The sequence below is a fragment of the Desmodus rotundus genome, chromosome 1 (assembly GCF_022682495.2).
Source record: "Desmodus rotundus isolate HL8 chromosome 1, HLdesRot8A.1, whole genome shotgun sequence".
NCBI lineage: Eukaryota > Metazoa > Chordata > Mammalia > Chiroptera > Phyllostomidae > Desmodus > Desmodus rotundus.
This window is the reverse complement of record NC_071387.1, coordinates 177,925,854-177,953,326: the sequence shown is the minus strand read 5'-3', so window position 1 is coordinate 177,953,326 and position 27,473 is coordinate 177,925,854. Positions and strand designations below refer to the sequence as shown.

The window sequence follows — 27,473 nt, the reverse complement described above, 5'->3', positions numbered from 1 at the left end:
GTGCACGTGTGTGTGTAGAGAAAAACCACAAAGTACTCACCGACTAGGAACCTAAATATGGACACATTCTAAATTACATTGTACAAAGTTCTCTCCTACGTAATACATTTTAGAGTTCCACAAACAAATAAAGAGCAGAGGAGAAATTTCATAGTGAACAGCAAATGTGATGAAAAATATTTACACGCTTAAGAAGGAGTCAGGGGCGGTTGCGTGAGCTTACCTGGGTGCGGGGGGAAGTGCGGGTGCGGCCTGAAGGAGTGGCAGGCCTCTGGCGGGTCTCCCTGAGGAGGCGGGAGCTCTCCACAGTGCTGGTTCTGCAGTCTCTTTTCTGGACAACACCCTCTGGAGCCGCTTTTTCTCTTCTCATAGCCCTTCTTTATGGAGTCCCCGCACTGGTGCTGCACCGAGTGAGGACTCCACAGGTGTCTGGATTCTATTTTGTTAAGGAACATGTAAAATGTTTTAGTTCACTAACAGTTACATTTTAAGTGCGTCTGACTGTGTATTATTATCTGTTAACTGTATCGATTAAATAAGTAGGTCAATAATGCAATCGCCAAATGCATGGTGAGTCTAGCAGTCCTGCCAGCAAGGCTACCGGTACAGGCCTGCCACTGACCCACTCACCACTCACTACACAGCTGAGGACTTGGGACAGCGTGGTGTCGGTACAAAGTCAGACCTGGTGACAGATAAGACAGAATCCAGAAACCAGAGAGATTCGCGTCAACTGAATTAACCAACTTGCTAAGGTTATTAAGTGAGGAAAAAAAGACAGTGTTTTCAACAATGGCATTAGCACAACGGGATATATGCGGCGGGGGGGGGGGGGGGGGAGGGGGGGCAGGGGGGGTGACAACCTGACCTGTGTCCCACTACACTCACAAACCACTCCGAGAGTGAGCCACAGACCTCAACACTGGGACCACAGGGTGTCTACACGTCCACAGGAGAAAATCTTCACAAGCAGGGGCAAAGATTCTTTTACAGGGTGTTAAAAAAGCACAAATCATATAAAGAAAAAACCTAATAAAGTGGACTTCCTTGAAATTAAAACTTCTGCTCTTCAAAGCACTGTTAAGAAAACAAGAGACAAACAGCAGAAGGGGAGAAAATTTGCAGCACTTACATCGGAGAAAGGGTTGTTTTAAAAAACCGAAAAGAACTCTTATGAGTTCATACCAAGGTGAGAAAAAGGGAGAGGAACAAACTTGAGTAGAAGCCTCACAGAAGAGGATATATAAATGGCCCATTAAGTACATGAAAGAGATTTTCATCATGGGTCTTCAGGAAAATCAAATTAAAACCATGATAAAATACTAATACAAACCCAGAAGCCAGAATAAAAAAGACTGACAACACCAAGAGTTGGCGAGGACACCCGAAGAGCGGATGTCCTCCTGCCAGCAGGTGAATCCTGGGATTTCAGCCCAGACTTACACCTCAACCCGCTGTCATCGTCATGAAAAGCTCTCAGAAATTCCCAGAGAAAGAAAGAGTGGTGCTGAAGCTTACACACAACTCCTGAGGGGAAACAGAGGCCCTGGCAGAGTGGTGCAGTTTGTGCACGCACCGGAAAGACTTCACGATGACCTTGCTGGGTTGAAGTTCCAACGTGGCAGCCTGAGCTCTAAGTGAACAGCCCCCATGGCTGACACAAACGCCAGCCCCACAGCCACAGGATGTGGGAGGAACTCCGTCCAGCAGCACGTGTCTGCCGAGGATGAGAAATAAATCGTCCCGGACACAATCCTGCTGTTCCGGCGGCAAAGGGGGTGGCGATTCCCTCTAGTGGAGAACACCCTGAGCCCTTCTCTCAGACGGCTTTCATCAGGAATGGGATGTGTAGGGGACACATCATACATGGATAGCTCACCAATCAATGTCAAAAGGCTACAGTCATCCAAAACCAGGTATTGTCTATAGATAACAACGGAAGGAACACAGAGATCCGTCAGAAGTCAGGTCTGTTAGCCATGCTGATGCCAGAGGGTCTAAGGAGTTTACTCCTTATGCCTTGAACTTAAACATCCAGTTTATATCACCAGGGATAAGCAAAACAAAGCAGAGCAGGCTTCAAAGAGTACAAAGTACATTTCAGGCCTGGTTCCCACGGAAACCCTTGGTGTTAGAGTCCAGTCATGCTTGCCACCTGCGTTTTTACCTGGTTTTCCGGGGAGATGAGCCAGCCCCTTTCAGGGTTTGCTCTTGTGGGGCTGCAATCTCAAACCACACAGAGTGGTCCCCCAAAACAGGATACACTACCTTCTTGTCTACTTGCACATTTTACTTCCTCCCTATAATTGTAATTGATTTGAGGAAGAATACAATTTAAACCACCATGCAGTATGACTATACTCAATTTAAATATGTAACTTTTTCTTTTATAATTCTATAATCCAAATTATTGATATTTACAAGTACACCAGACTTCATGAAGACTCTATATTTAAAGGTAAGTTTTCTAAAAAAGCCCTATTGTGCCCAGAGCAAGCTGCACCCGCTGGGCCTTCGGGTGGAGCTGCAGTGTACCTTGGGAACTGTGGAAGTCATCCTCTTGCTCCTTCTGGCTGGAACTTGTACTCCTAGGAGGGTTGCTCAAGTCCCACTCACACTCAGCAATGAGGTTCAGGACGGCCTCGTCATCAGCATCCATGACCAAGCACTTCTTGGCAGAAGGGTCGGCGCACTTAGCTCTGGAGTGGTTTGGTCTGCAAAGAGAAGCCCGCTCAGTGCTGTCACTCCAACTGGGGCACACTCCAGCCCGCACCGCCCCCGTGAGGGGAGACGACTGCACTGCCGGCACAGCCACGGAGCTCTTGGGAGGAGCAGTTGGTGCAAGTGTGGGAAATGGCTCTTGTGCCTCTACTGAAGTGAGGTGGAGGAGGGACTCAGCAGGACAACCACAGATGGACAGCAAGGACCTGTGATGGTAGCACACCACCCGGCATGCGCCGAACCCCGTGAAGGACGGGGGTTTGCTCAAGAATGAAAGTTCAGGAAGCTCCTCTTTTCCTGGCATATCAGTGCAGTACAATCAAGACATTTAACGGATATGGTGTTCCAAATTTCTATTTTTACATGAAGTGACTAAAATATGAGGTGTCTTAGGAGTACCACCCTCCCAATGGTGATCCTCCACAGGAAGGTGAGCGCACTCAAAGGAAACCTTATTTCGCAAAATGCAGCTTAAGAAATCACTCTTCAAAATAATCCTCAATCATACACTATGAATATTGATTTTATGATAACTGATCATACATGAAAAGGTCGATAATGTTCACTATTTTCTATTACTGAAATGTTACCAGAGCCCTGCAGAAAGCAGGGCACTTGAGTTCTCTTCCTGGGTCTGCCCACAGAAAACTAATATTTGGCACATCTCAGCCTCTTCGGGCCTCCACCGCCACTTCTGAGTAATAAGGAGGCTGCACCAGATCATCTATTAGAGCCTTGACCTCTAACCTCTGTGATAATTCAGTCTTGAGATTATCAAGGGTAGGTGGACTACAGAACATTGCTAAAAGAAATTTCAAAAGACATAAATAAATTGAAACACATTCCAAGTTCACGGATTGGAAGACATAACATTGTTAAAAATCAATACTGCCTACCCAGAGTGATCTATAGAATCAGTGCAACCCTATCAAAATCCCAATGATGTATTTAAAGAAATAGAAAAACCCACCTTGAAATATACTTGAAATCTCAGGGGACTCCAAATAGCTAAAACAATCTTGAAAAAGAAGAGGAAGCCAAGAACCAGACACAGATATGGCAGAAATGCTAAAATGATCAGACCAGAATATAAAACAACTATGAGTAATAATGCTAAGGGCTCTAATGGAGAAAGGAGATACTACACAAGGATAGATGGGAAAGATGGAAATTCTATGAAAGAATCAAAAAGACATACTAGAGATCAAAACTGAGTAATAGAAATGAAGAAAGCCTTTGATGGGCTAATTAGTAGATTGCACATGGCTGGAGAAAGAATCTCTGAGCTCAACAGTACTGCAACAGGGACTTTCAACACCAAAAAGTGAAAAGAAAAAAGACGGACCCCGCCCCCCTCCCCCAGAATACTCAAGAACTGTGGGACACATAATGAGAAAATCAGACAGAAAAGAGAAAAAAAACCTACCAACTTAGAATTTGATATCCTGCAAAATTATCCTTCACAAATAGAGGAGAAATAAAAACTTTCTTAGACAGATAAAAATTGAGGGAATTTGTCACTGGTACACCTGCCTTGTAAGAAGTGTTAAAAGAAAGTTTTTAGAGAGATGGAGAATAAGCCTGAAACTCAGATCTACATATAGAAAGAAAGAGCAATGGAGAAGAAATTAGTGAAGGTAAAACAAAAACTTATTTTCCTTATTCTTTTTTAAATTTTTAAAATATGTTCATTTACTTTAGAGAGAGAGGGAGGGAGAAAGACAGAGAGAGATTCTCATCAATGCGAAAGAGAAATATCAATTGGTTGCCTCCCATATGCGCCCCAACCAAGGTATTGAACCTGCAACCTATGTATGTATCCTGACCAGGAATCGAACCCACAACCTTGTGGTATATGGGACAATGTTCCTACCATCTGAGCCACGCAGGCCAGGGCTTATTTTTTTCTCATTCTTAATTGATATAACAGTTTGATTGAAATAATAGCAACAATGTATTCAATTATGTATGCCCATGAATGTATATATATGGCATGTGTTTATGTATGCATATATAAAATATAGACGCCCATGTATAGGGAAATGAATGATAGCAATGATACAAAGGACGGGAGGGAGGAATTAGGGCCATTTAGAGTACCTGCACTATCTATGAAGCGGTACAGTGTTATTTGAAAGTACACTTGGATTGGCTATAAATGTATACCGCATATTCTAGGGTAACCACCAAAAGAAGTAAAAATATAAGCATAATTGATATGTTAAGAAAGGAAAGAAATGGAATCATATAAAATGCTCATTAAAAACCACAAAAGGACAAAATAGAGCAAAAGACAAGTATAGGAACAAGAACCAAGGGCAATGAGTAGAAAATACTGTAGATGTTAATCCAACTGTATCAATAATCACTTTAAACATCAATGGTATAAGTACACCAATGAAAAGACATAGATTGTTAGAATGGATCAAAAAACATGACAGAGTTATACGCTGTTTACAAGAAACCAACTTCAACTACAAAGACACATACGGATTAAAAGCAAAGGGACAGAGATAAATATACCAGACTGACACTGATGAAAAGAAAGCTGAAGTAGTTATATTAATTTCAGACAGAGCACACTCCACAGCAAGGAGAGTTATCAGGGATAAAGAGGGGGTTCACATAATGATAAAGGAATCAGTTCTCCAAGAAGAAGTAACAATCCTTAATGTGTGTGCTCCTAACAATAGATCATCAAACTACATGAGACAAAACGGATACAACTGCAATGAGAGAGAGATGAATCCACTATCATAGTTGGAGACCTCAACACCCCTTATCAGAAATGAACAGATCCAGCAGGCACACGAATCAGTAAGGACACAGCTGAACTCAACCGCACCGCCAACCAGTTGGGTATAACTGACACCTATAGACTATTTCATCCACAACAGGAGAATACAGACTCTTAAGCTCACGTGGAACATCTACCAAGACAGACCACACTCTGGGCCATAAAACAGATGTTTACACATTTAAAGAATAGAAATCATATGACGTCTGCTGTCATACTACATTAAACTAGTAATAATTAACAGAAATATAACTGGAAAATCCCCAAATACCTGAAGATTAAACAACATATTTCTAAATAACATATGGGTAAAAGATGAAATCTCAAGAGAAATTTTAAAATATTTTGAACTGAAGGAGAAAGAAAATGCATCTTATCAAGAATTGTGGAATGCTGTGAAGACAGTGCGTAAAGGGAATTTATAGCATTAAATGCATGTATTAGAAAAAATACCAATAACCCAAGTTTCCCTTTTGTAAACTAGAAAAAGAAGAACAAATTAAATCCATCCTAAGTAAGCAGAAGCAAATAAATAATAAAAATTAGAGCAGAAATCAATAAAATTGAAATCAGGAAATCAATAGAGAAAAAAAAATCAACAAACCCAAAAGTTAGTTCTTTAAAAAGATCAATAAAATTGAAAACATCTATGCTATGTTAACTAAGAAAAAAGACACAACTTACTAACATAAGAAATAAAAGAGGAGCGGGGAAGGGGAGGGGAGGAATGGGGGAAAAGATACAGGAATAAATAGCATAAATGGTAGGTAGAAAATAGACAGGGGGAGGTTAAGAATAGTATAGGAAATGGGGAAGCCAAAGAACTTATATGTATGACCCATGGACATGATCTAAGGTGGGGGAATGCGGGTGGGAGGGGGTGTACAGGGCAGAGGGGAATAAAGGGGGGGAAATGGGACAACTGTAATAGCATAATCAATAAAATGTATTTTTTAAAAAAGAGGAGACACCACTACAGATCCCATGAACGTTAACGTAAAGAAATACTATGAATAACTCTATGCCCACAAATTTCATAACCTAGATGAAAAGTGTCCTGGAAAGACATGATCTACCAAAACTCACACAAGGAGAAATGCATAATGTGAATAGACATGTATTTACTAAAGACATTAAATCAGTAATTAATAGTCTTCCAAATACCAGGTTCTGATGGGTTCACTGATGAATTCTACCAAACACTTAAAGAAAAAATTATACCAATTCTCTACAATCTCTTGCAGAAGACAGAAGCAGAGGGAACACTTTCTTACTCATTCTGAGGCCAGCACTACCTAAAATCAGAGCAGCAAAGATAATAGAAGAAAACTATATCTCTCATGAGCACAGATACAAAAATCCTTAACAAAGTATTAGCAAACTGATTCCAACAATGTATGAGAAGAATTACACACCATGACCAAGTGGGATTTATTCCAGGTATGCAAGGCTGGTTCAACACTTGGAAACCAATTAATGTAATCCATCATATCAACAGGCTAAAAAAGAAAAATTATATGATTATATCAATAGATCAGAAAAAGCATTTGACAAAATCCAACCTCCATTCATGATAAAAATGGTCAGAAAACTAGAAATAGAGGGGAACTTTCTCCATTTCATAAAAAAATTATAAAAACCTACCATTAACATCACACTTGGTGGTGAGAAACAAGATACTTTCCTGCTAAGATCGGGAACAAGGCAAGGGTGTCCCATCTCACCACTTCTTTTCAACTTCATACTGGAAGTCCCAGCTAATGCAATAAGACAAGAAAATGAAACAAAAGGTATACAGACGGGGAAGAAAAAAAATCAAATTGTCTTTGTTCACAGATGACATGATCATCTATAAAAAAAAAAATCCCAAAGAGTCAACCAAACCAAACCAAGCCAAACAAACCTCCTGTAACTAGTAAGTGATTATACCAAGGTTGCAAAATCCAAGATATTATGTCACATTCTGTCCCCTCAAAAGAGATGCTGAAGCCCCAATACCCTGTGCCTTATTGGAAAGGGAGTATTTATAGATGTAATCACCTTAAGATGAGCTATTAAGGTAGGCTCTAATCCAATATAACAGGTATCCTTATAGAAAGGGGCAATTTGGACACAGAAAAAAATACGCACAAAGGGAACATTCTGTGAAAAGACAGAGAGAAGATGGCCATAGGAAGGTACAGGATTAAGGAAGGCATCTATAAGCCATGGACACCAAAGATTGCCAGCAAACTACCAGAAGCTAGAATAGTCATTAAATAGATTCTCCCTCACAGCCTCCTGAGAAAATCAACCCTGCGGACACCTTGATTTCAGATTTCCATCCTTAAGAACTGGGAGGCAATACATTCCTGTTATTTTAAGCCACCGAGTTTGTGGTGCTTTGTCAACTCTAGGAAACTAATAACTAAGTTAGTACACAAAAGTCAAATGCTTTCTTAAATACCAGAAGTCAGTAATAGGAGTTTGAAATTAAAAAAAGATAATAGCATTAGCACACACAAAAAGACATACTAAGGTATAAATCTAACAAGGTGTGTATAAAATCTTTATGAGAAAAACTACCTCTAATAAAAATCAAAGAACTAAATGAATGGAAAGACAGTCCACATTCATAGGTAGGAAGACTCAATATTGTCAGGATGGCCCTTCTTCCAACTTGATCTGTAAATTCAATGCAATTCCAATCCAAATCCCAGCAAGGTATTTTGGGGATATTGACAAACTGATTCTTAAGTTTATGTAACAAGGCAATTGATCTCAAATTGGCAACTCAATGTTGAAGAAGAACAACGCTGGAGCGCTGCCACCAGCTAACTCATAAACTCAGATGGAGGAAGGAGCTAGGAAGCTCTGAGCACCGTTCTCATTCATGAAGGGTCCACCTTTCATGACCTAATCACTGCCCAAAGGCCCTATCTCCCAATACCATCGTCTTTGGGATTAGGATTTCAACATATGGATTTGGGGTGGGGGAGGCACAAACATTCAGACCATTGTACAGGGTACCAAGTACAATTGTCTATATAGCACTCAGTCTGGTTTGAAATAGGCAAGTGAGGGAAGGGGAGGCTACAGGGGAGACATCTGAGGGAACAGGAGATCCCAAGGATTTGGAAGGATCTTAAGACGTTAGAACAGAAGTTGGTAACATATAGGCTACAGGTCAAATCTGGCCCACGGCTTGTTTTATAAAATAAAGTTTTATTGGAACACAATACTTAAAGTTAATCCTTTAAGTATTGCCTATGGCTGCTTTCACTCAACACAGGCAGAGTTTAGGAGCTGGGACAGAGATCATATGGTCCACAGAGCTACAAATATTCATTCACTCTCCAGCCCTTTACAAAAATAGCTGGCCAACCTCTACATTATGGGAATTTATAAATAAGGCAAGGCATATAACGCAAGAAAAAGAAAACTATTAAAAGCTTCAGAAAAAACAAAATGGTGTACAAGAAGAAATACATAACCCTAGCACATTAAGAGAAATATAAACAGTTGACTGACTTTTGCCTTTAGAATCAACTCATATGCGAAGTATGAAGACTCTTTGTGGCTTCAGAACAGTTAAATACTGTCGACCCTGATGATCTAAAGTTAAACATAAAGATGCAGATGGCAGGAACAGGGAGGCACCAATGGGCGCGCACTCCCGCAGGCCCACCACAGCAGAGCCTGGGGCACGGAGGGAGGGGTACAGTCCACATATTGTCCCCTCGGGTGGGGAAGGGGTGACCAAAGCTGTCAGGTCCTGCTGCAAGTGTGCACACCCAAAAACGGCAATTAGTTTGTACTGTCCACTGATGAGGAAGTAACTTAAGCAGAACCTGGAAGCAGAGACAATTACAGAAATGAGTGAAAATGGCTGCTCTGAGGAGTGGGCCAGGCAGTGGGAGAGAGGACTGTTGTTTCACTACATTCCGCACTATTTATGTTACACGTGTTACTTTAACAAACATTTTGACATTAAAAATAATTCGTAGCAAGTGTGGACCACAGAGGGAGACTCCATCCCACCGTCTCCTTGAGCCCCTGCTGGCATCCGGTGTTTCTCCTTCCCTCTTCTTCTGCATGTCCACCCTCTAAGTAGTGAGCAGTGCACAAAACCGTTTACGTCTTTTAGTTAATACAGAGCTTTGTATCTTTTAGTTAAACATGCTATGGACAGACAAGCCTGAGCATCTTCCTTCCACCAACACCGCACGTGTTCATACCTTCCAACTCTGCAAACAGCTGGGAAGCTGTGTGTGGAGTCGAGTGATTCCTCGGAAGCAAAATGCAGCTGGGATGCTTTCCGCTCGCTCTCTCTCACAGGGCGGTCATCTAGGGAGAAAACACCACCAAGAAACTAGCAAGTGACACCATGACCTCCTGACATCCCGTCACTACCCTGCCACACACTACACGTGACCAGGGTTGCCGCCACTTGTTCCGGATCTTCTGTCTCCTCTGCACTGACCCTGCCGCAGTGTCCTGCATTAGCGCTGAACAGACCCAATAAAGGGAGGCGGGGCTTTGGTGGCTACACTCGGTTTCTCAGTGATGCTGAGAGCTGATTCCAAAAGAGCCACCTGCTCCCACAAAGCTCACACCTCAGACACCGCGTCAGAGGCGGGCTGCTGCTGCAGGAAAAGAAGTACACCTACAAGTTCCCACACAGGGCTCCCTTCTTCGTCTCCTTCCTTTTATCTTAACCCAGGGATATATTTGATTTTAGAGAGAGAGGAAGGGAGAGAGAAAAAGCGATGTAAGAGAGAAACATTGACTGATTGCCTTCTCTGAATCGAACCCACGAACTAGACATGTGCCCTGACCAGGAGTCGAACCCGTGACCTTCAGTTATGGGATAATGTCCCAACCAAGCCACACACAGGCCAGGGCTGAGCCTTAACTTCACTTCTGAGTCAGTTCCAAATCCCTTATTCTAAGAATATTTCTCTGGACTATTCCACTATAAATTCAAACTCAATATGGCTAAAACCAAATGCAAAACTCATTCTCCTGAAAACTACACTCTCTCCTTGTTACCAAAGTGGGATTTGGCCGCCTGCTGCCATACATAAGTATAACACAATAACTGGTGGGGAAGGAAAAGGGTTTTATTAACAGGTTGCCTATTTGGGGGAGCAAGAGGCTCCCCTGCTCCAAGCCATTCCTTTCTGCAAAACACAGAAACCCCCTTGTTCCTTAAAAGACTGAAATCCAAATCCATGCCCAGAGATTCCCCCCCCATTCTTATCTGTCCTCTTGGAGTCCAAGGCTGCTATGCCAGCGGATCTACATCTCGCCAGCTCCAGGCTCGCTCTCTGTCTCTGGAGTGCACACCTGTGGGGTTGGTATTCCCATTTCCCCACCACAGCCTCCTCCTTCCACCGGGGCCGGGGCGCCTGCCAGATCACTGCAGCTGGTTGTGTGGGGGGTTCTGTCCTGGGGGCCCTGGTGTCTAAGGCTTCTTGCAGCCCTGGGGCTGGTGAACGTTCCTGTGCTTCTGTCCGCTGCTCTCAGAGCCAGAGACTGGGAGCGGTCCGGGACCCGTGCCAAGTGGTGCGGGCTGCAGTGTCCTGCATGGGACTCCGCCTCCGGGAGCTGGCTCCCACCCGTGCGAGGGGAATGCAAAAGCGGGCAAGTCTCTCTGCGCCCTCCATTTAAAACCTTTCCCCCAAATCGTATGTGCTGTGGGAGTGTCCAAATTCCCAGCCAACTCAAGCTAACATCTACCACGCACATCACCACACACAGCGTCTCTGCCCTTCTTCCGCCTGCCGCCATGGTCCAGAAGTGGGTAGGAGGGTTTCTAGCCATGGGCAGGGGCACAGCGTCTCTGCCCAGGGCGGGGCATTGCCATGCTCACCTTCACGATGCACGTGTTGTGACGTTTTCAGCCAACGCACGCTCTGTGCAAGCTGTGTCACAAGCCACATTAGTTATTTACCCTTCCCTGGGGTATGGAAGCCTGTCAGGCGGTTTTGTCACTTGTGATTTCAATCCCCCGCCTTCAGCACTTCCTGGCCCCTCTTGGGTGTCCCTCCCCTCTGCCCAGTGATCTGGCCACACCTCGCCGTTACATCCTGACTTTGCAGCGTTCTCCCAGATCTCACAATCCCCAGACCCATATACATTGCCTGCTCTGCTCCTGGACCCCACTTCTATCCCACAGGTCGCCCTTGACGCCCCACTGCTGTTCTCCGCACCCTTCCAGAGCCTTCAGTCATTCTCTTGGAACAGACGACTGAGCGCGCGGTCTTACTGCACAGTCTGCTAGAGCGGCTGGGCCATGAGTCCCGCAGGGGCCGTGACCTTCGATCACGTTCCTTTTTGTGTCTGGAAATACCTTTCCCACATGGCAAGACTCTCATACCCATTCTCTGTACAAACATTGTAAGATTCTGAACTTAAACTTTTTATGACAAAAGAAAAGTAATGACTTAAGACAGAAAATTGCAAAAAATTTTCCATCATAAGGATTGTAAGGCTTCTGAAAAGAGCCAAATTCAACTATTTATAAGTTGCTTAGAGTTAAAAGTTAGAACAGAAGCACTTATTCCTCCCAAATATCTAAAAATTGGAATAAACCCCTGACAGTTAAGTAGGTTTGACTCAACAGTATGCCCCTGGGGGTCTGTCATTAATACCCACAGCCCAGCCATGCCCCAGGCCCAGGCGGTGGAGAGGGGACTGCAGGATAAGCTGACACATACGTGCAGCTGAAATGTGCAGAAATCCACTCCCAGCGGTCTGCCTGCAGCTCAGTATTTACCGCGGGGACGGTGGCGGAACAACGCCTTCCCTGACAAACGCTGCCCTGATGTGGGTCTCACTTTGGTTTGTTAGGTCAGAACCCAGGAGATGGAGATTCCCCAGACGCATCCCCAGCCTTGCCAAGAAGCGAATGGGCCTGCAGACTGAGGACACGCTGTGATCGCTGGGGCACCTGACGACACCCCTCAATCAGACATTCCTGCACCACAGCTACCAGCACTTACCACACTTCTCCACGCAGAAGGACTAACGGTACGAGGCCCCCAAGACCTGCCCGGCCCAAGGTCCTGGGTTCGTGCTCCAACTCTCCCCCCTTGAAGTACAACATGAAGGAGCATCAGAAGTGCCACTGGCCACACTGCTCACAGCAAAGACATCTCCTGGCAGGTGGGGAGACAGGCGGGAAGGCACCAGTGTGGCTTCCCTGAGTGTGATCCTCCCAACTGGACATGTCTAGTTGGCACCCTGCAAGCTCTGCCTGTGACCCTGTCACAGAGACCCATTTCTGGTAGGGACATGGGTTACTAAGCCCAGGTGGTGGCTGTACCTGCCAACAGAACCACCTCACTCTCTCTCATTCCTGTCACTTATGGGAGGGTGTGGAACAAAGAACTTCTAGTCTCTATCTTTCCAGGTGGGTGCGAACCCAGTAGAATCCAGCTGTTTAGCTGAACCTGAGACGATGCCCAGGGGCCATGCACAGAAGCAGGGCACCAAAAGTTCAGAAACATGCCCCAAAGCAGCTAGAAAGTGAAGCCAGAGTGAGAACGAGCAGTCCAGCCCATGCCCGTGCTCTCGGCCTCCCCAAGAATTATGTGTGGCCATGGGCTCCCTGTCACCTTCCCAGGCAGTTCTCCGACAAGGCCCATCCCGTGACACGGGGACTCATGCCGAAAGAGTAGAAAGCAACCTTCCTTCTCAGAAAAATCAGCAGTGCGATCTGTCCAACGCACCGAACACCAGCCAGGGCTCCACGGAGGGGGTGCGAGCACGCTGCGCCTACCTAGCTGCCTGAGCTTCGGCAGCATGTGCACGACGAAGAGGCGGTAGTCAGACTCGTTCTTCACTACAGGGTTCAGTCGGAAGTCCACGTCCGTGAGCTCAGTCAAGCAGTGGAGCCGGAGTACTTCTGCTAGTGAGGAAATGCAGTTGTAGTAGAGATTGAGACTTTCCAATGCAGCCAGGTACTGAATACCCTGTTAACAGGACAAAATGCTAAGTGAGCTCATGCTTTACAAACACAGAGTAAAATGGGCCATCGGTGCCAACTGACCAACCTTGACAAATGCACTAGTACTGACGACATGCTGTCTTACGGGTAGAGAACAAAGATGAAATGCGTTCTCATCTACCAGCTTCAGTCCCGCACACAGCGATCTGACTGTTTGGGGAAGTTTGCAACAGTTGTGACCGCTGAGGACAGCGTGTTCTCGGCAGGGGCCAAGCTAACTGGTTTACACACTTCACTCTGTTGCACACAACCTCACAGAGTAAGCCCTGCCACCGTTCCCGTTTCACAGACGAGAAAACTCAGGCTCAGAGGGGCTGAGAGATGAGCCAGCACTGGGCGCAGCCTGGATTGAAACTCGCCTCTGACTCTGAGCTGACACCTGACCCCCAGGTCAAGGGCGCTGAAACTATCGTGTTCCTGGGCAGCGATGCCCTGCCTTTCTTTCAGGCCAGAACCCCTCTCCATATAAGCCACTTGCTACCATCACCTGGCTGACTTCTTACTCACTCACTAGGACCAAGCCTCTGCTGGGGTAGGCTCACTGCAGCAAACCTGCATTGCTGCCCGCAGCGACCCAGGGGCACACTATAAACGGAGGTGCAGTGCGGAAAGTGGATAAAGAAAAATACAGCTGACAGAGGATGGAAGAGTGTGGGGCACACACACACAGTAATCTCCTGGCTTAGTTTATTCCTTTAAAGATACAACTGTTCATCAGAGCGCTACGACTTTTGGTCGTCGAAGTAGTTTCAAGATGTAATGTGACACGTAGGCAACCTAGCACACACAGTAAGTGCAAGAAGACAGCCCTGCGCTTAAATCATCGTTAAGCGTACAGTACGCAGGCACTACAGGCATAGTTACAAAACAGATTTCATTTTTAATTATAAATGTACTTTCTACTACTGCTATTGATAGCAATAAATTCTCTTTTAAGAAACAAACCTAAAACTTACCTCTAGACTAACCAAGGAGTTACGTGAGAGATCTAAAGATTTTAGGCCTGTTAAATTCATCAGAGAATTTCCTAGATGAGTAATCTTTTCTTGGTAGGTTCCAGGAATAGATAATGACCGAAGTTCAGCTAGGAATAGAAAATTATGAGATATTAGCCTTATTTTTAAAGTGAAAATAAATTGTCACAAAAGCGACATATCGTAATCTCAAGAATTGCATTTAAAATGGTAGCTTATGTTCACCTCCAGATCATCTGTGAACCCACGCCTGCTCCTCACCCCACTGCCTCTCTGTCCAGCACCCGCAGTCACCAGGAACGTACTGCTGTTTGGGCCCCTGCTTCCACTCCCGTGTTCACCCCACCGCCTGTGCAGCCTCCATGCAGGGCTCACTAGGTAGCCAGCCCGGCCCCCCCATGCCCGTTACACGTGACAGCAAACTGCACACTCCGGGCACCGTGTGCTCTGCACGGCATACCCGGTAGCAGTCATTAAGTAAACGTCCCCACAGAAATGGGGTTCTGTAATCAAAAAGACATTTGGGTCTAAATACACCAATACTTTCCCAGTGATACTTCTGGTTTAAAACACGTCTTTATTAAAGAAACTGGTTTGCAGGTTTTTAGTCCCAGACAGGGTAGACACATTTCACCCAAATCCTCCCGGTTTGTTGTCCTAAAACCCCTCGACAACAATACAGAAAACAGACAACTCTGAAGGGTGGGAAACAGAAGGCCAGCTACCTAGGGACCTCAAAAAATGGTCAAAAGATCATACACCATGATCAAGTGGGGTTATTGCTGGGATGCAAGATTGGTACAACATCCGCAAGTTGACTAATGGGATGCAAGATGATAAACCACACAAACAAAATGAGGATAAAAATCATATGATCATATCAACAGATGCAGAAAACGCATTTGACAAAATCCAGCACTATGTATGATAAAAATCTCAGCAAAGTGAGAATAGAGAGAACACACCTCAACATAATAAAACCCATATATGGCAAACCTACAGCTAACAAAATATTGAATGGGGAAAAAAACTAAGTGTTTCCCTTGGGACAGAACAAGACAGGGATGTCCACTCTCACCACTCTTACTCAACACAGTGCTGGATGGAAGTCCTAGCCACAGCAGTCAGAGGAGAAGAAATGAAAGGCATTCAAACTGGAAAGGAAGAAGTAAAATTGTCATTATTTGCAGATGATATCATATTGTATACCAAGAACCCTAGAGATTCCACACAAACAAAAAAAATACTAGAACTGATAAATGAATTCAGTAAAGTAGATAAAAAAAAATAAATACTCAGAAATCAGTTGCATTTTTTTATCCTCACCCAAGGATATGTTTATTGATTTTAGAGAGAGAGGGAGAGGGAGTGGAGCAGAGAGAGAGAGAAAGAGAGAAAGAGAAACACTGATGTGAAGGAGAAACATCGATCGGTTGCCTCCCGTACAGCTAAGTATGTACCCTGACTGGGGATGGAATCCACAACCATTTGGTGTATGGGACGACGCTCCAACCAACTGAGCCACCTGGCCAGGACAGTTGCATTTTCATACACCAATGATGAACTATAGGAATCGGAAACTAGAAAAGCAATCACATTTACAAGTGCATCAAAAAACAAAATAGAATGCCTAGGAATAAATTTAACCAAAGAAGTAAAAGATGTGTCCTTGGAAAATTATTAAGACATTGAATAAATTGTGAAGGTACAAATAAATGGAAGCATGTACTCTGCTCATGGACAGAAAGAATTAACATCATTAAAATGTCCATACTACCCAAAGCAGTCTATAGATTCAGCGCAATACTATCAAAATACCAATGGTGTCTTTCACAGAACTAGAACAAATAACCCCAAAATGTATATGGAACCACAAAAAACCCCGAATGGCCACAACAATCTTGAGAAAGAAGAAAGAAGTTGGAAGCACTACGCTGCCTGGTATGAACCTGTGCGATAAGGACGCACCGATCACAACAGTGCGGTGCCGGCATAGAAACAAGCACGTGGGTCAATGGCACTGAACAGAGAGCCCAGAGATAAACCCACCCTTACGTGGTCAATTATTATTTGAAAAAAGAAGCAAGAACATACAATGGAATAAAGATAGTCTATTCAATAAATGGTGTTGAGAAAATTGGACAGATACAGCAACAATAAAAAAATGAACCACCTTCTTATACCATTTACAAGAATAAACTCAAAATGGATTAAAGACTCAATGTAAGACTCAAAACCATAAAATTCCTAGAAGAAAACATAGGCAGAAAAATCTCTGACATCTCTCTTAGCAATATTTTTTCTGCTATATCTTCTTGGGCAACAAATCAAAAGAAAAAATTAACAAATAGGACTATATCAAATTAAAATTTTTTTTTACAAAGCAAAAGAAACCATCAATGAAGCAAAAAGACAACCTACTGAATAGGAGAACATATTCACCAATGATATATCCAATAATGGATTAATATCCAAAATTTATAAAGATCTCATAAAACCCAACACCAAAAAACCCCAAACAATCCAAATTAAAAAATGGGCATAGGGCTTGAATAGACATATCTCCAAAGAGGACATACAAATAGCCAACAGACATATGAAAAGATGCTCAGTGTCACTAATCATCAGAGAAATGCAAATTAAAGCCACAATGAGGTACCACCTCACACCTGTCAGAACGGCTACCATCAATAAACCAACAAACAAGTGCTGGCGAGGATGTGGAGGACAGGGAACCCTCGTGCACTGTGGTGGGAACACATTGGTGCAGCCACTATAGAAAACAGTACCAAGTTTCCTCAGAAAATAAAAAATGGAACTGCCTTTTGACCCAGTGATTCCACTTCTGGGTATATATCCAAAGAAATCCAAAACCCTGGTTCAAAAGAATATATGCACCCCTATGTTCATTGCTGAGTTATTTACAATGGGCAAGACATGGAAGCAACCCAGGTGCCCATCAATAGACAAGTGTTTTAAAAAGCTGTGGCACACGCAGGGGTTGGCAAAAGTAGGCTTGCAGTTGTGAGTAACATTCTTTTGAGTTAATAAAGCTATTGTAACAATCATAACCTGCATGTCTCTTTTCATGTGAACTGTAAACCTACTTCTGCTCGCCCCATATATATATAGCGGAATATTACTCAGCCATAAAAAAGAACAAAATCTTAACATCTGTGACAGCATGGATGTACCCAAAGATTACTATGCTAAGTGAAATAAGTCAGTCAGAGAAAGACAAATACCACATGATTTCACCTACATGAGGAAACTTAGGAACAAAATAAACAAACCAGCAAAGTTGAAACAGACTCATAGACACAGAAAACGGACTAGGGTGTGCGGGAGGGGAGGGGTTTGAGGGACTGGGTAGAAAAGGCAAAGAGATTAAGTACAAATTGGTAGTTCTAAAACAGTCACAGGATATACAGTACAGCATAGGGAATATAGACAATAATAATGTAATAACTAGGTGTGGTGCCAGGTGGGTACTGGAAATGTCCAGGGGGCACTTTGTAGAGTACATGATCATCTGACCACTGTGCTGTACACATGAAACTAATACAAAATAATACTGAATGTATACTGTAATAAAAAAAAAAAAAAAAAAGAAAAGAAAATGGTCAAGCAATGAACGCCCTGGGTTGGTTTGGGTTTTTTTTGTTTGGTCTCCTATACATCCCAACCTGGGTGCCAAAGCAGCTGTCCACTTAGCAGCGCCAGTGGAAACTGACCAAAAAATAAGGGAAAGCCTGCTGCTCGCTGTCGAAGGACCAGGAGCGCGCAGCCTTGCAGGACAGACTCCTGACAACATCAGCCCCACTCCAGCCCTACACCAAGGAGGAAAAACCGCACCTGGTACACCTGGCCTTGCACAATGGCCCGCAGGGAACGTGAGAGTGGGCCCCAGCTACTGTCCTGGCCTGGCTGTAATGAGGTGGCCTGCAGACACCTGCAGACGCCACGTGTGTGACAGGAGCCTGGCTACTGCCTCAGCAGCAAGGCAGTACACCCAGTTGGTGCCAGGAATGAGTAATGAGATTTAAACAGAAGGCAGAGTCTCTCACCACTTAACATCTGAAATGTCCATGACACAACAAAAAATTACCAAGAACTAGTAACATCTCAGTTTGAATGAGAGAAAACGATCAATACACATGAACACCGAGATGACAGAAGTCAGAATTACCTAACAAAAACTTTAAAACAACTATTATAAAAATAATTCAGTGAGCAATTACAAACACTCCTGGCACAGATGAAGACATAGGAACTCATGGCAAAGGAACACTATCAAAAAGAAACAACGAGAAATTTCAGGAATGAAAAATAGCTGAAACCAAAAAAAGTCACAAGAGTGGCTCAATAACAGAATAGAGATGACAGAGGAAAAAATTCGAAATGTAAATGCAAAGACAGGCCAGCCAACATGGTCGTATCTAACCAACGGAGAGAACATAGGCTTCAAAGGCATTACCCATAGAGGAAAAACAACTCACACGGCAGGGAATTACTCTTCAGAAACCACAAAGGCCTGAAGAAGTGATAGCACATTTTTCAAGTGATAAAAAAGAACTTTCAACCCAGAAATCTACATCCAGAAAAAAACAGCCTTCAGGACTTCCGACAAAATATTGCCAAATAAAGAATCACTAAGAGAATGTGTCACCAGCACACCTACCCTAAGATAACTGCTTAAAAAAAAGTTCTTTAAACATAAAGATACAAGAAAGAATGAAGAAAAAAAATAAGGGAATAGATAAGCATGTGGGTAAATATATTTCCTTCAGAGTTAGTTAACATGTGAGACGACTGTGCCATCATTGCCGTAGTTCTCAAAGTATGCACAGGACATACTGAAAACAACTAAGACATAAGGAGGGGATGATAATGAAACCTAAGTGGTGGCGAGGCTTCTCCATTTCACCTGAGCTGGTAAAATGTCCACACAAGTAGACTGCAATTTGTAATGCAACCACTAAAAAAGCTATACAAAGAGATATGCTCAAAAATGTAAAAGATAAATCAAAATGGAAAACTAAAAAATATTCAAGTGAAGCACATGAAGGCAGGAAAAGGGAAACCAAACCAAAAACAAAGAGAACAACAGAAAACAAATAATAAAATGGCATACTTAAGCCCTACTATGTTGATAATTACATTAAGTGTAAATGGTCTAAACACACAACAAAAGACAGAGACTGGCAATGGATTAAAATGAACGAAATATACACTGTCTACAAGGAATTAATTTCAAATATAATGATATAGGCGGGTTAAAAGATCAAAAAGTAAATAGATGGGGGAAAGATATGCCCTGCAAAGTAAATCAAAGTAAAGCTGGAGTGGCTGCACTAATATCATAGAACACAGATGTCTCAACAAAGAAAATTATCAGGGTCAAGAGGAACACTACGTACGCTACAAGAGTCGCTCCGACAAGAAGACACAAAAACGCTAACAGTATGCGACAAATAGCACAGCCTTAAAGTACGTGAAGTGGAGGGAGAAAAATAAAATTCACAATTGTATCGCAATGGTTAGGTCCCCCACCTCATCCCCTTCCACCCTCCTACCCTCACGTCCCACATCTTCCCCGCAAGGGCCCCCTACCCAGCCCTCCACCCCCGACCCTCTCCTTTGCACGGCCTCCCTCCCCCCAACCCCCACCCCAGGTACCCCCATCCCAGGTACTCCCACCCCACCATCTCCCAGGCCTGTGATCGTTCCGGACCCGCTCGGTCCCTGTGCCGGCGGGAAGCTCGCGCCCTCAGCCAGGGTCCCCCGCCCCGCTGGCCACGCACCCAAGTCGTGATGAGGCGCCAGGCCGCTCTTCTCTCTGATCTTGTCCTCACACAGCACCAGCAACGGGCCCACTGGCGCCATGCTTTCAAACGGCAAGCCTCTGAGCCCGCGCCTGCGCAGATTGGTAGCGGAGGGCTGCACTAGGTGGGACTTCGGGCGGGGTTGGGGCCCGGATGGGGGGACAGGGCGGGGACTCCAAGTGGGCGGGGCCAGGAGCTGGGACTCTGCCGAAAAGGCGGGCCGAAGACCTAAGGCGGTGAGGAAAGTGGCCAGGCCTATCGGAGCAGGTAACCTGGGTGGTCCGGACCTCCGGCCGCAGGGTTGGGTTGGGTTGCCCCCGGACTTAGGGGGCTGGGCGACCCGGACCTGCTCTTCCCACGCTGTCCCTGAGATGCTGCCGCTTCCTGGGCGCGGTGCCCTCCCGGGAAAGACGCTTGCCGGTAGGGACTCCGGTTCACCTGGTGACCGGCTCCATGTGGAGACCAGTCCCACCTAGTGACCCGCCCCAAGATGAGGACCCCCTCGGCCCCCAGCGTTGTCCGCATCCTGGGCTAAATCCCCGCACGTGGAGCCGTGATTCTCTCCTGCCTTAGTCACTCGGCGGCGGCCAGTCCTCCTCCGTCCCCGTTCTCTACTTCCCGGTGATCACCGGTGTCCGATCTTACTGGTCACCCGCTGACCAGAAGGTTCGTTGCGTGTCTGTTCCTTTGGGTCCTTGTGGGGAGTCGTGAGGAGTCCTTAAGATCTGCAGGATTTAGGGAACACCCCATTCTGGGTCTGAATCTGCCCCACCCAGCTGGTGCCCTGGGTGCCCCTCCCTACCCTCCGTCCTAGTGTCTGGGGGCACTCCTCCTACCCCTTAATCCCAGATTTAACCAGCTTGTTAGTGTCCTCCCCTGGCATGTCACAGCCTGGGGGTGGAGGCATAGAGGGGTGGGTGGGGTACTGGGTGGGTTATGCAGGGTGCCCCATCTCTGAGCTTCAAACCTGGCACACAGGCCTCCTCCTTGGGCACCTGTGCAGTCGTTTATTGAGACCTTAGAACACTCAGTAACACTGGGTGAAGATTGTCCTGTAACACAACCTGTCCTGAGACTCAATCCCCTTCCTACAAAACTGGAGGGCTTCCAGCACATCCCAGGACAGCTTGTGGGTCACCACACCAGGTTTCTGCTGAGTGGAACTTAGTGCAGCTAGGAGACTTAGAAATAGTGAGCAAATAGCCTTGCTTTTCAGAAGCAAACAAAGGCAGACAAAAGGCTTCTGTCCGTCACGCAGACGCTACACACACCAGCTGCTTCCTCCTGCCTGCGGTCCCCTCAGGTCAGGTGGCCCAGTCTTTGAGGCGGAGCTGTGGAGAACAGACCCTGCACCTGTCCTGTGGGACAGCACCACACGGTGTTTCTAATGCCACAGAAGTGCCAAAAGAAACCTTTGAAGATCATGTTTCTGTTACTGAAGTATTGCATACTCATTGTAGAAAAGGCAAAAAAGTCAGAAGAAAACAAAGATTCAACATTTTACCACGCAGAGATAACCAGTGTTAACACTTTCACATGGGTCCTTCAGGGATGTCTTCGAAGCCTGTGTGTATTTAACAGTGGTGAGGTTATGCTGAGCGCTCTCACAGATACACACTAGGTTCTCTAGAAAGGCCTTCTGTTTTTTTTCTGTACGATGCTCTAGTAGCGCTTAGTTGTCTTTAACTTCATTCGAAACAATTTTATTAGACTGTATTATGCCAGCTGTCCTATCAGCGTGCATTTAAAAAGAACATCAAAATTGGTGAAGTTCTGTGTAGCCATTTTAATATTGAAGGTGGAAGAAAATACATGACATTTTTGGCATATTATGCTTTATTATTTCAAGAAAGGTAAAAACACAACTGAAACGCAAAAAAAGATTTGTGCAGTGTATAGAGAAAGTGCTGTGACTGATCGAACATGTCAAAAGTGGTTTGTGAAGTTTCGTGCTAGAGCTTTCTGGCTGGACAATGCTCCACGGTCAGGTAGACCAGTTACAGTTGATAGTGACCAAACTGAGACATTAATTAACAACAATCAACATTATTCCACGTGGGAGGTAGCCGACATACTCAAAATATCCAAATCAATAAAGTTACTAGTGAAAATGAAAACCGTATCCCTTATTTTACAGAAGAAACTAAATGGATTTTTTGGTCAACCCAATTTTTTTTTTACTTTTTATGAACACTGTTACTAAATATTAAACATCATTATTAAACATCATTTTTAAAGGTCACATTAGATCATGAACTAAACCCAGATTTATTTAACCTGTTTCCACTTTTTTATGGTGACAAGTCTAGTGGGATGTTGTTTTGAAGTGGGATGTTGTTTTGAAGTTCCTTTTGAGACGCCCTGGAGTGTGCCAGGAGTTGTAAAGCGGGTTGGTTTCCCACCTTCCCCAGACTCGGGAGCTTATCCCAGGTCCTCAGAGCCAGAGCAGCTGAGGGAACCTGCGTGCCCCTGAAACATGTCTTAGCCACTGTGAATTGTCATCTCTGTATCGTGAGACAAGCCAGCACTGTTATTTTACCAATGAGGAAACCAAACAGTGGCCAACTGGGTGCGATTTGCCTGAAAATCGGGGTAATATTAGAGTGCAGCCTCACCTGTGCTTCTGTGCCAGGCCCACAAAAGGCCGGGAGCTCCTGTGGTCCTGAGTATGAACCACACACTTACATCTTTCATGTCCACTGACAACTCACACATGCACGCATTCGTGCAGTAACACCAATGCACACTTTCAGCCATCCACCCAAATGCACACTTACACACTTACACGAACTTCCGGGGCAGCACACAGCCAGACTCCAACTCCGTGGGTCTTTCCCAGCTGAATGGCGGGACCTGCCCTTGGTCACCTGTGAGGCACCATTGAGCCGAAGTGCTCTGGGGGCTCACCCCCATCCTGGACAAAGTGGACACCATGCAGATGCACCCAAAAGACTTCTCATTGATGGGCCTGTAGCTGGTGCTGCTCCTGAGTCTCTAGGAGCCCAGGTGGGAGGCAGGGGAGGCCATCAGCCCCAGGAGCTGGCCCTCTCCACCCTCCCTTCCCCCCACTGGCACTTCTTAAGGGGAGCATCTGACCAAGGACAGCTTTGCAGTGGATGTACTTCCTTCTTGTGTTCATTTCATTCATATTGAACAAGAGCCCTTTCCCTCACTGCATTTCTAACCGTAAAGATCAGTATTAATATTTGTGAATTAATCAGTGTCATTTCTTTCAACTAACTTCTCTCCAAAGTGTGGAATGAGATGGGGAGAAAGGCCCTTTCTGAGGCTGCTTTTAGGCAAACACTCAAGGGTGGTCTAGGGGCTCACGATCACATCTCAACGTGTAACTAGTAATTTTAACACGGAGCTCCGGTCCTGCTTCTGCGTTGACAAGACAGGGTGTTGCGTGAGCTCTGTCGGCTCACAGGGCAGCTGCTGTGGCCAGGAGGGAGTCCACGTCTGTGGGCTCCTATATATTCTTTACGTGGAAGCTCTTACTGCACAGGATCCATGCCTCATCCTGGGATGGTCGGAATTAGTGGTGTAAGGCCTCTACCTGCAAGACCCACAGCTCTAGTGGCTTCCCTCAGAGCTGGGGGCCCTGGTCCCTAGGGTCTCAGTTGTCCGGTGAGAGAGGGAACCCACTCAGCCTGGAGAGGGACCCTCATGAATCATCACTACAATGGATGTCAGGACACGGCAGTGTCTGTGTGAAAGGGGATCAGAGCAGGAAGCGGCAGAGGGCCCACCGTGTGGAGTGTGGAATGGGAGGTTTCGCCTGAGAGTGTAAACAGTGTCGTCTAGCTGAGGTATCAGTTAAGATGCAAGTAAAACCCAGCTAGAATGGGCTACGCAAGGACACGCAACTAGAACCCCCAAGGCAGGAAGGGCTCAGCTTTGCTGATCACAACTGAACTCCTCAGTTCCCACAAGGCCTGACACAATTTCCTCCGTCCACATCCAGTGGAGACCCCCACAGCCCCACTAGTCTCCCGTCCCATCTGCCATCCCGCAGTCCGCGTGTTCCTGAGCCACCCTGTGCCGGGGCCAGGGAGGCTTCAGTCATGGGAAGAGGAATAGAGGCCAGATGTTTCCTACAGTTGTCAGCATGTAAAAACCCAAGACTTCTCAAGGAAAACTGTGACGTCCAGATCTTTTTGAACGTGCGGAGATGTGACAATGAGGCCTGCACTTCTGCATTCTGTGGCTCCATCTGGACAGGCCCTGCCAGCCCCTCGGGCATCTCACCCTGAAGTACAGGACAGGTCTGCCCGGGGCCCCACACACTTTCTGGAGCAGCCACCTCCAAGTGTTGGGCAGCTCTAGGACAAGTCCTCGCTCATGGCACCCTATAACTGTTGTGTCTTTGTTCTGCTTGTGTACTTGGCATCTTCCAGGTGGGAAGGCCGCTGTGCCTACCCCCTGCCCATCACCCTTCCACCTGCTCATCTGCTCATCTGCTCACTGACAGAAAGAGGAGCAGGATCAAGGGGCAGCCCTCAGGCATAGCCCCAGGGTCCCCAGCCCTTCCAAGGTCAAGGCTCACCTCTGTGAGGTCTGGGGACCTACAGCTTGCTCTTACCTAGAAGGCTCTAGGGAGCACAGGGTTCAGGACCAGGTGGAGTGTGGCCTGGGGGGACACAAAGGCCCACCCTGAGCCCATGCCCCACCCTAGGTCAGCTGGCCCTAACTGCCCCCCATTAGCTTGCCACCCACCTACACTGACTCTGAAGACCTGGTATTACCCTGCCGGCTGCCAACTCATCATTCCCATTGGTCTGAGGGTCGTCACATGGCAGAGCTCAGTGAGCACGAGGAGAGGCCATACACTGAGACCTTGTGTGGCTGGTTGATTACACCCACATTAAAGTGGGCAGCATGGAGGGTGGGAACACTCAGACTGAGCGGCACAGCTAGAAGCAGAGATGGCTGTCAGTGGGCAGCCTGGCCCATGAGCAAGCAGGGGTGCTATGGGCAGCCTCGCTGCCTCAGGGAGCCAGTTTTCTTATCTCTAAAATAAAATTAACAGGTCTCTTGAGGGGTTCTTCGCCCCCTTTAACCTTGCCTGTTTTCAGCTTGGAGGACTGAGAACCTCCCTACATCTGTTACAGCTGTGGTTGGGTTGGTCATTTCTGGCTGATGACAAGTAAGCATGAGGCAACAGTGGCATTTTGGGGTAAAGTTTTGACTTTCTGGAAAAAAGAACATGGCTGTTGGTGGCACATGATATGCCCCTTTTCTCCTTGCCTTAAACAGTTGTGATGCCTGGAGCTGCAGCAGTCATCTTGGAGCAATGAGGTGGGAGTGGACATATATATATATATTTGGCAACACAGAGGTACCCAACTTAGACTCCAAACCAATGTTAGCTAGTACCTGCTACCTCTAGATTTCTGGCTGAGTGAGAAAATATGAGTTTGGAGTGACTGTTGCTGTAGCTAATGTATTCCCACCACATCCTGAGGTCTGCTCAGGTGGTGAATGAAACGTGTGGATAGGCAGTGCCACATGCCATTGTGCAGATGAGAATATTCGTAAGACATGTGACTGTGCCGAAGGAGAGGCTCTCTTTCCACGTAGGGGAGGCAGAACGGGGCCCAGAATAGGGGTGGGAAGGGGCATGGAGCTGGGTGCTGCCAGCAGAGGAGCAGGTAGCAAGTGCACTCAATTCACCTCAAGGCTCAGTCGGAGGGGAAGAGCCTGAAAGGGTGGACGTGTCACTTCCTCTGCCCAGGGGAGGTCTGAGTAACCATGCAGCCTGACTAGAATCTTGGCGGTTTGTGTGGACAATGGAGCAGATGAGGGCAAAGTACAAACAGAAACTTGAAACTTAATAACTACTTCCCTAACTATAAAGAGAGAGAATTCTGATAGCCAGCCCTTCTGCCCTTTGTCATTTGTAACTATCAAGAGTTGAAATAAGCAGTCAATGATGAGACTCCTGGGGCAAGGACAGAGCCTGGATTTGTTGTTACAGGTGGCATTCAGAAAAATAAAACAGGAGTGAGAGAAGACCTTTGCCTTCGAGAAGTTTACAATTGGCTTTACATTGTGTGCTTGCAAAGGCTGTTCCGGGAACACTTGTGCCGCTGGCTCCCTGCAGTGCCTGGAGTGACCTTGGCGTCAGACCTGGCTCAGAGCTCTGGGAGAGCACCTTGTGTGGTTTCCAGCTACTTCATCTGTGGCAGTTTGTTGTAGCACCCCCAGGAAACTTATACCCAGGCAGTCCAAATTCGGCAGCATAGAAAACACAAAAAGACATTAGACGTCAACTTGATCAGTCTGCTTACCCAGAAGGCTGATGTTCACAGAGGTCAAATGTCTCACCCAAGTTCTAAAGACAGCTGGTTGTTTTATCTGCGAGGCCCGCTGCTCCGTGGGCTCTTGTCTGGGCCCCGCCTACATGGTAGAAATGGAACTGCATGTGAGACACCAAGAAGACAGCTCCACAGGGTCCTGCATCCTCCTACATGTCGAGGCTCCTGGGCAGGACTGGGGGTGTCCCAGGACAGTGGACAGCAGGACTGACAGTGGAACGGGGCGCAGGTGCCCTAAGAGAAGAGCCTCATCCGCATCACTGAGCAGCGGGCCCTGCCAAGAGCAGATGCAGCCTTGTTGAGCCACGGCAGGCACTTTGCCAGCATTGTCACGAGGACCCCATAGGAGGGGACATCACTCCCTCGTGTCTATTTTACAGGGAGTGATCCGGGCTTGAAGGAGTCATGAAACTTGAGTGACCCACACCCAGTTCTGCCTCCAGAAGTCAGCTCTTCACGAATGGAGACCACCTCCCGAAGCCACGCAAACGTGTAGTGTGCGGAGTATCCCTGGGACCCCTGAAATGGGGAGGTGGGGGGTTGTCACATCACCACTGGCCTGCAGCAGTCTGGCCCTCCTGTGTACGCTGTCTTGGGGTGTACTCTCCACTGGCATGGTATTGCTCCGGGAGGCATCCACTTTTCTTAATACCCCATGGCAAAAGTCTCGCCTCCGGTGGGGTATATGCCATTTTCTATACTTATTTAACCTCAACTGTTTTCAGAACTCAGGCCCTATAAATAATTTTTTTCAAAGGTCCCTTTTCAGTCTCAAGGAGCAGGAAGCAATATTCTTTTAAAAACCAATTAGCCACATGTCTTTGCTCATTAAATAAATATTTT

At 45.9% G+C, this 27,473-nt stretch overlaps 1 protein-coding gene and 1 long non-coding RNA gene across 4 annotated transcripts in view; one reads left to right on the top strand and one right to left on the bottom strand.

The window, feature by feature from the left end:
- The window catches only part of CEP72 (centrosomal protein 72), a 37,962-nt gene extending 16,859 nt beyond the window's left edge, over nucleotides 1-21,103 (bottom strand). The window contains exons 1-7 of one of the 3 annotated variants that reach the window (XM_053913560.1): nucleotides 20,290-20,356; nucleotides 15,564-15,639; nucleotides 14,468-14,595; nucleotides 13,284-13,476; nucleotides 9,736-9,844; nucleotides 2,536-2,714; nucleotides 224-436 (exon numbers count right to left, since the gene is read on the bottom strand). In XM_053913560.1, the coding sequence (XP_053769535.1) occupies nucleotides 224-436; nucleotides 2,536-2,714; nucleotides 9,736-9,844; nucleotides 13,284-13,476; nucleotides 14,468-14,527 (754 nt within the window). In that variant the 5' untranslated portion in view covers nucleotides 14,528-14,595; nucleotides 15,564-15,639; nucleotides 20,290-20,356. Of the gene's footprint in view, nucleotides 1-223; nucleotides 437-2,535; nucleotides 2,715-9,735; nucleotides 9,845-13,283; nucleotides 13,477-14,467; nucleotides 14,596-15,563; nucleotides 15,640-20,289 lie in introns of all 3 variants that reach the window. The other 2 variants (XM_053913562.1, XM_024578558.4) reach the window with 2 other exon arrangements.
- Nucleotides 20,499-27,473, top strand: part of LOC123478505 (uncharacterized) — a 34,401-nt gene continuing 27,426 nt past the window's right edge. Inside the window, exons 1-2 of the long non-coding RNA XR_006653714.2 lie at nucleotides 20,499-20,577; nucleotides 27,011-27,120. This is a non-coding gene — a long non-coding RNA (uncharacterized lncRNA). The remainder of the gene's footprint in view (nucleotides 20,578-27,010; nucleotides 27,121-27,473) is intronic.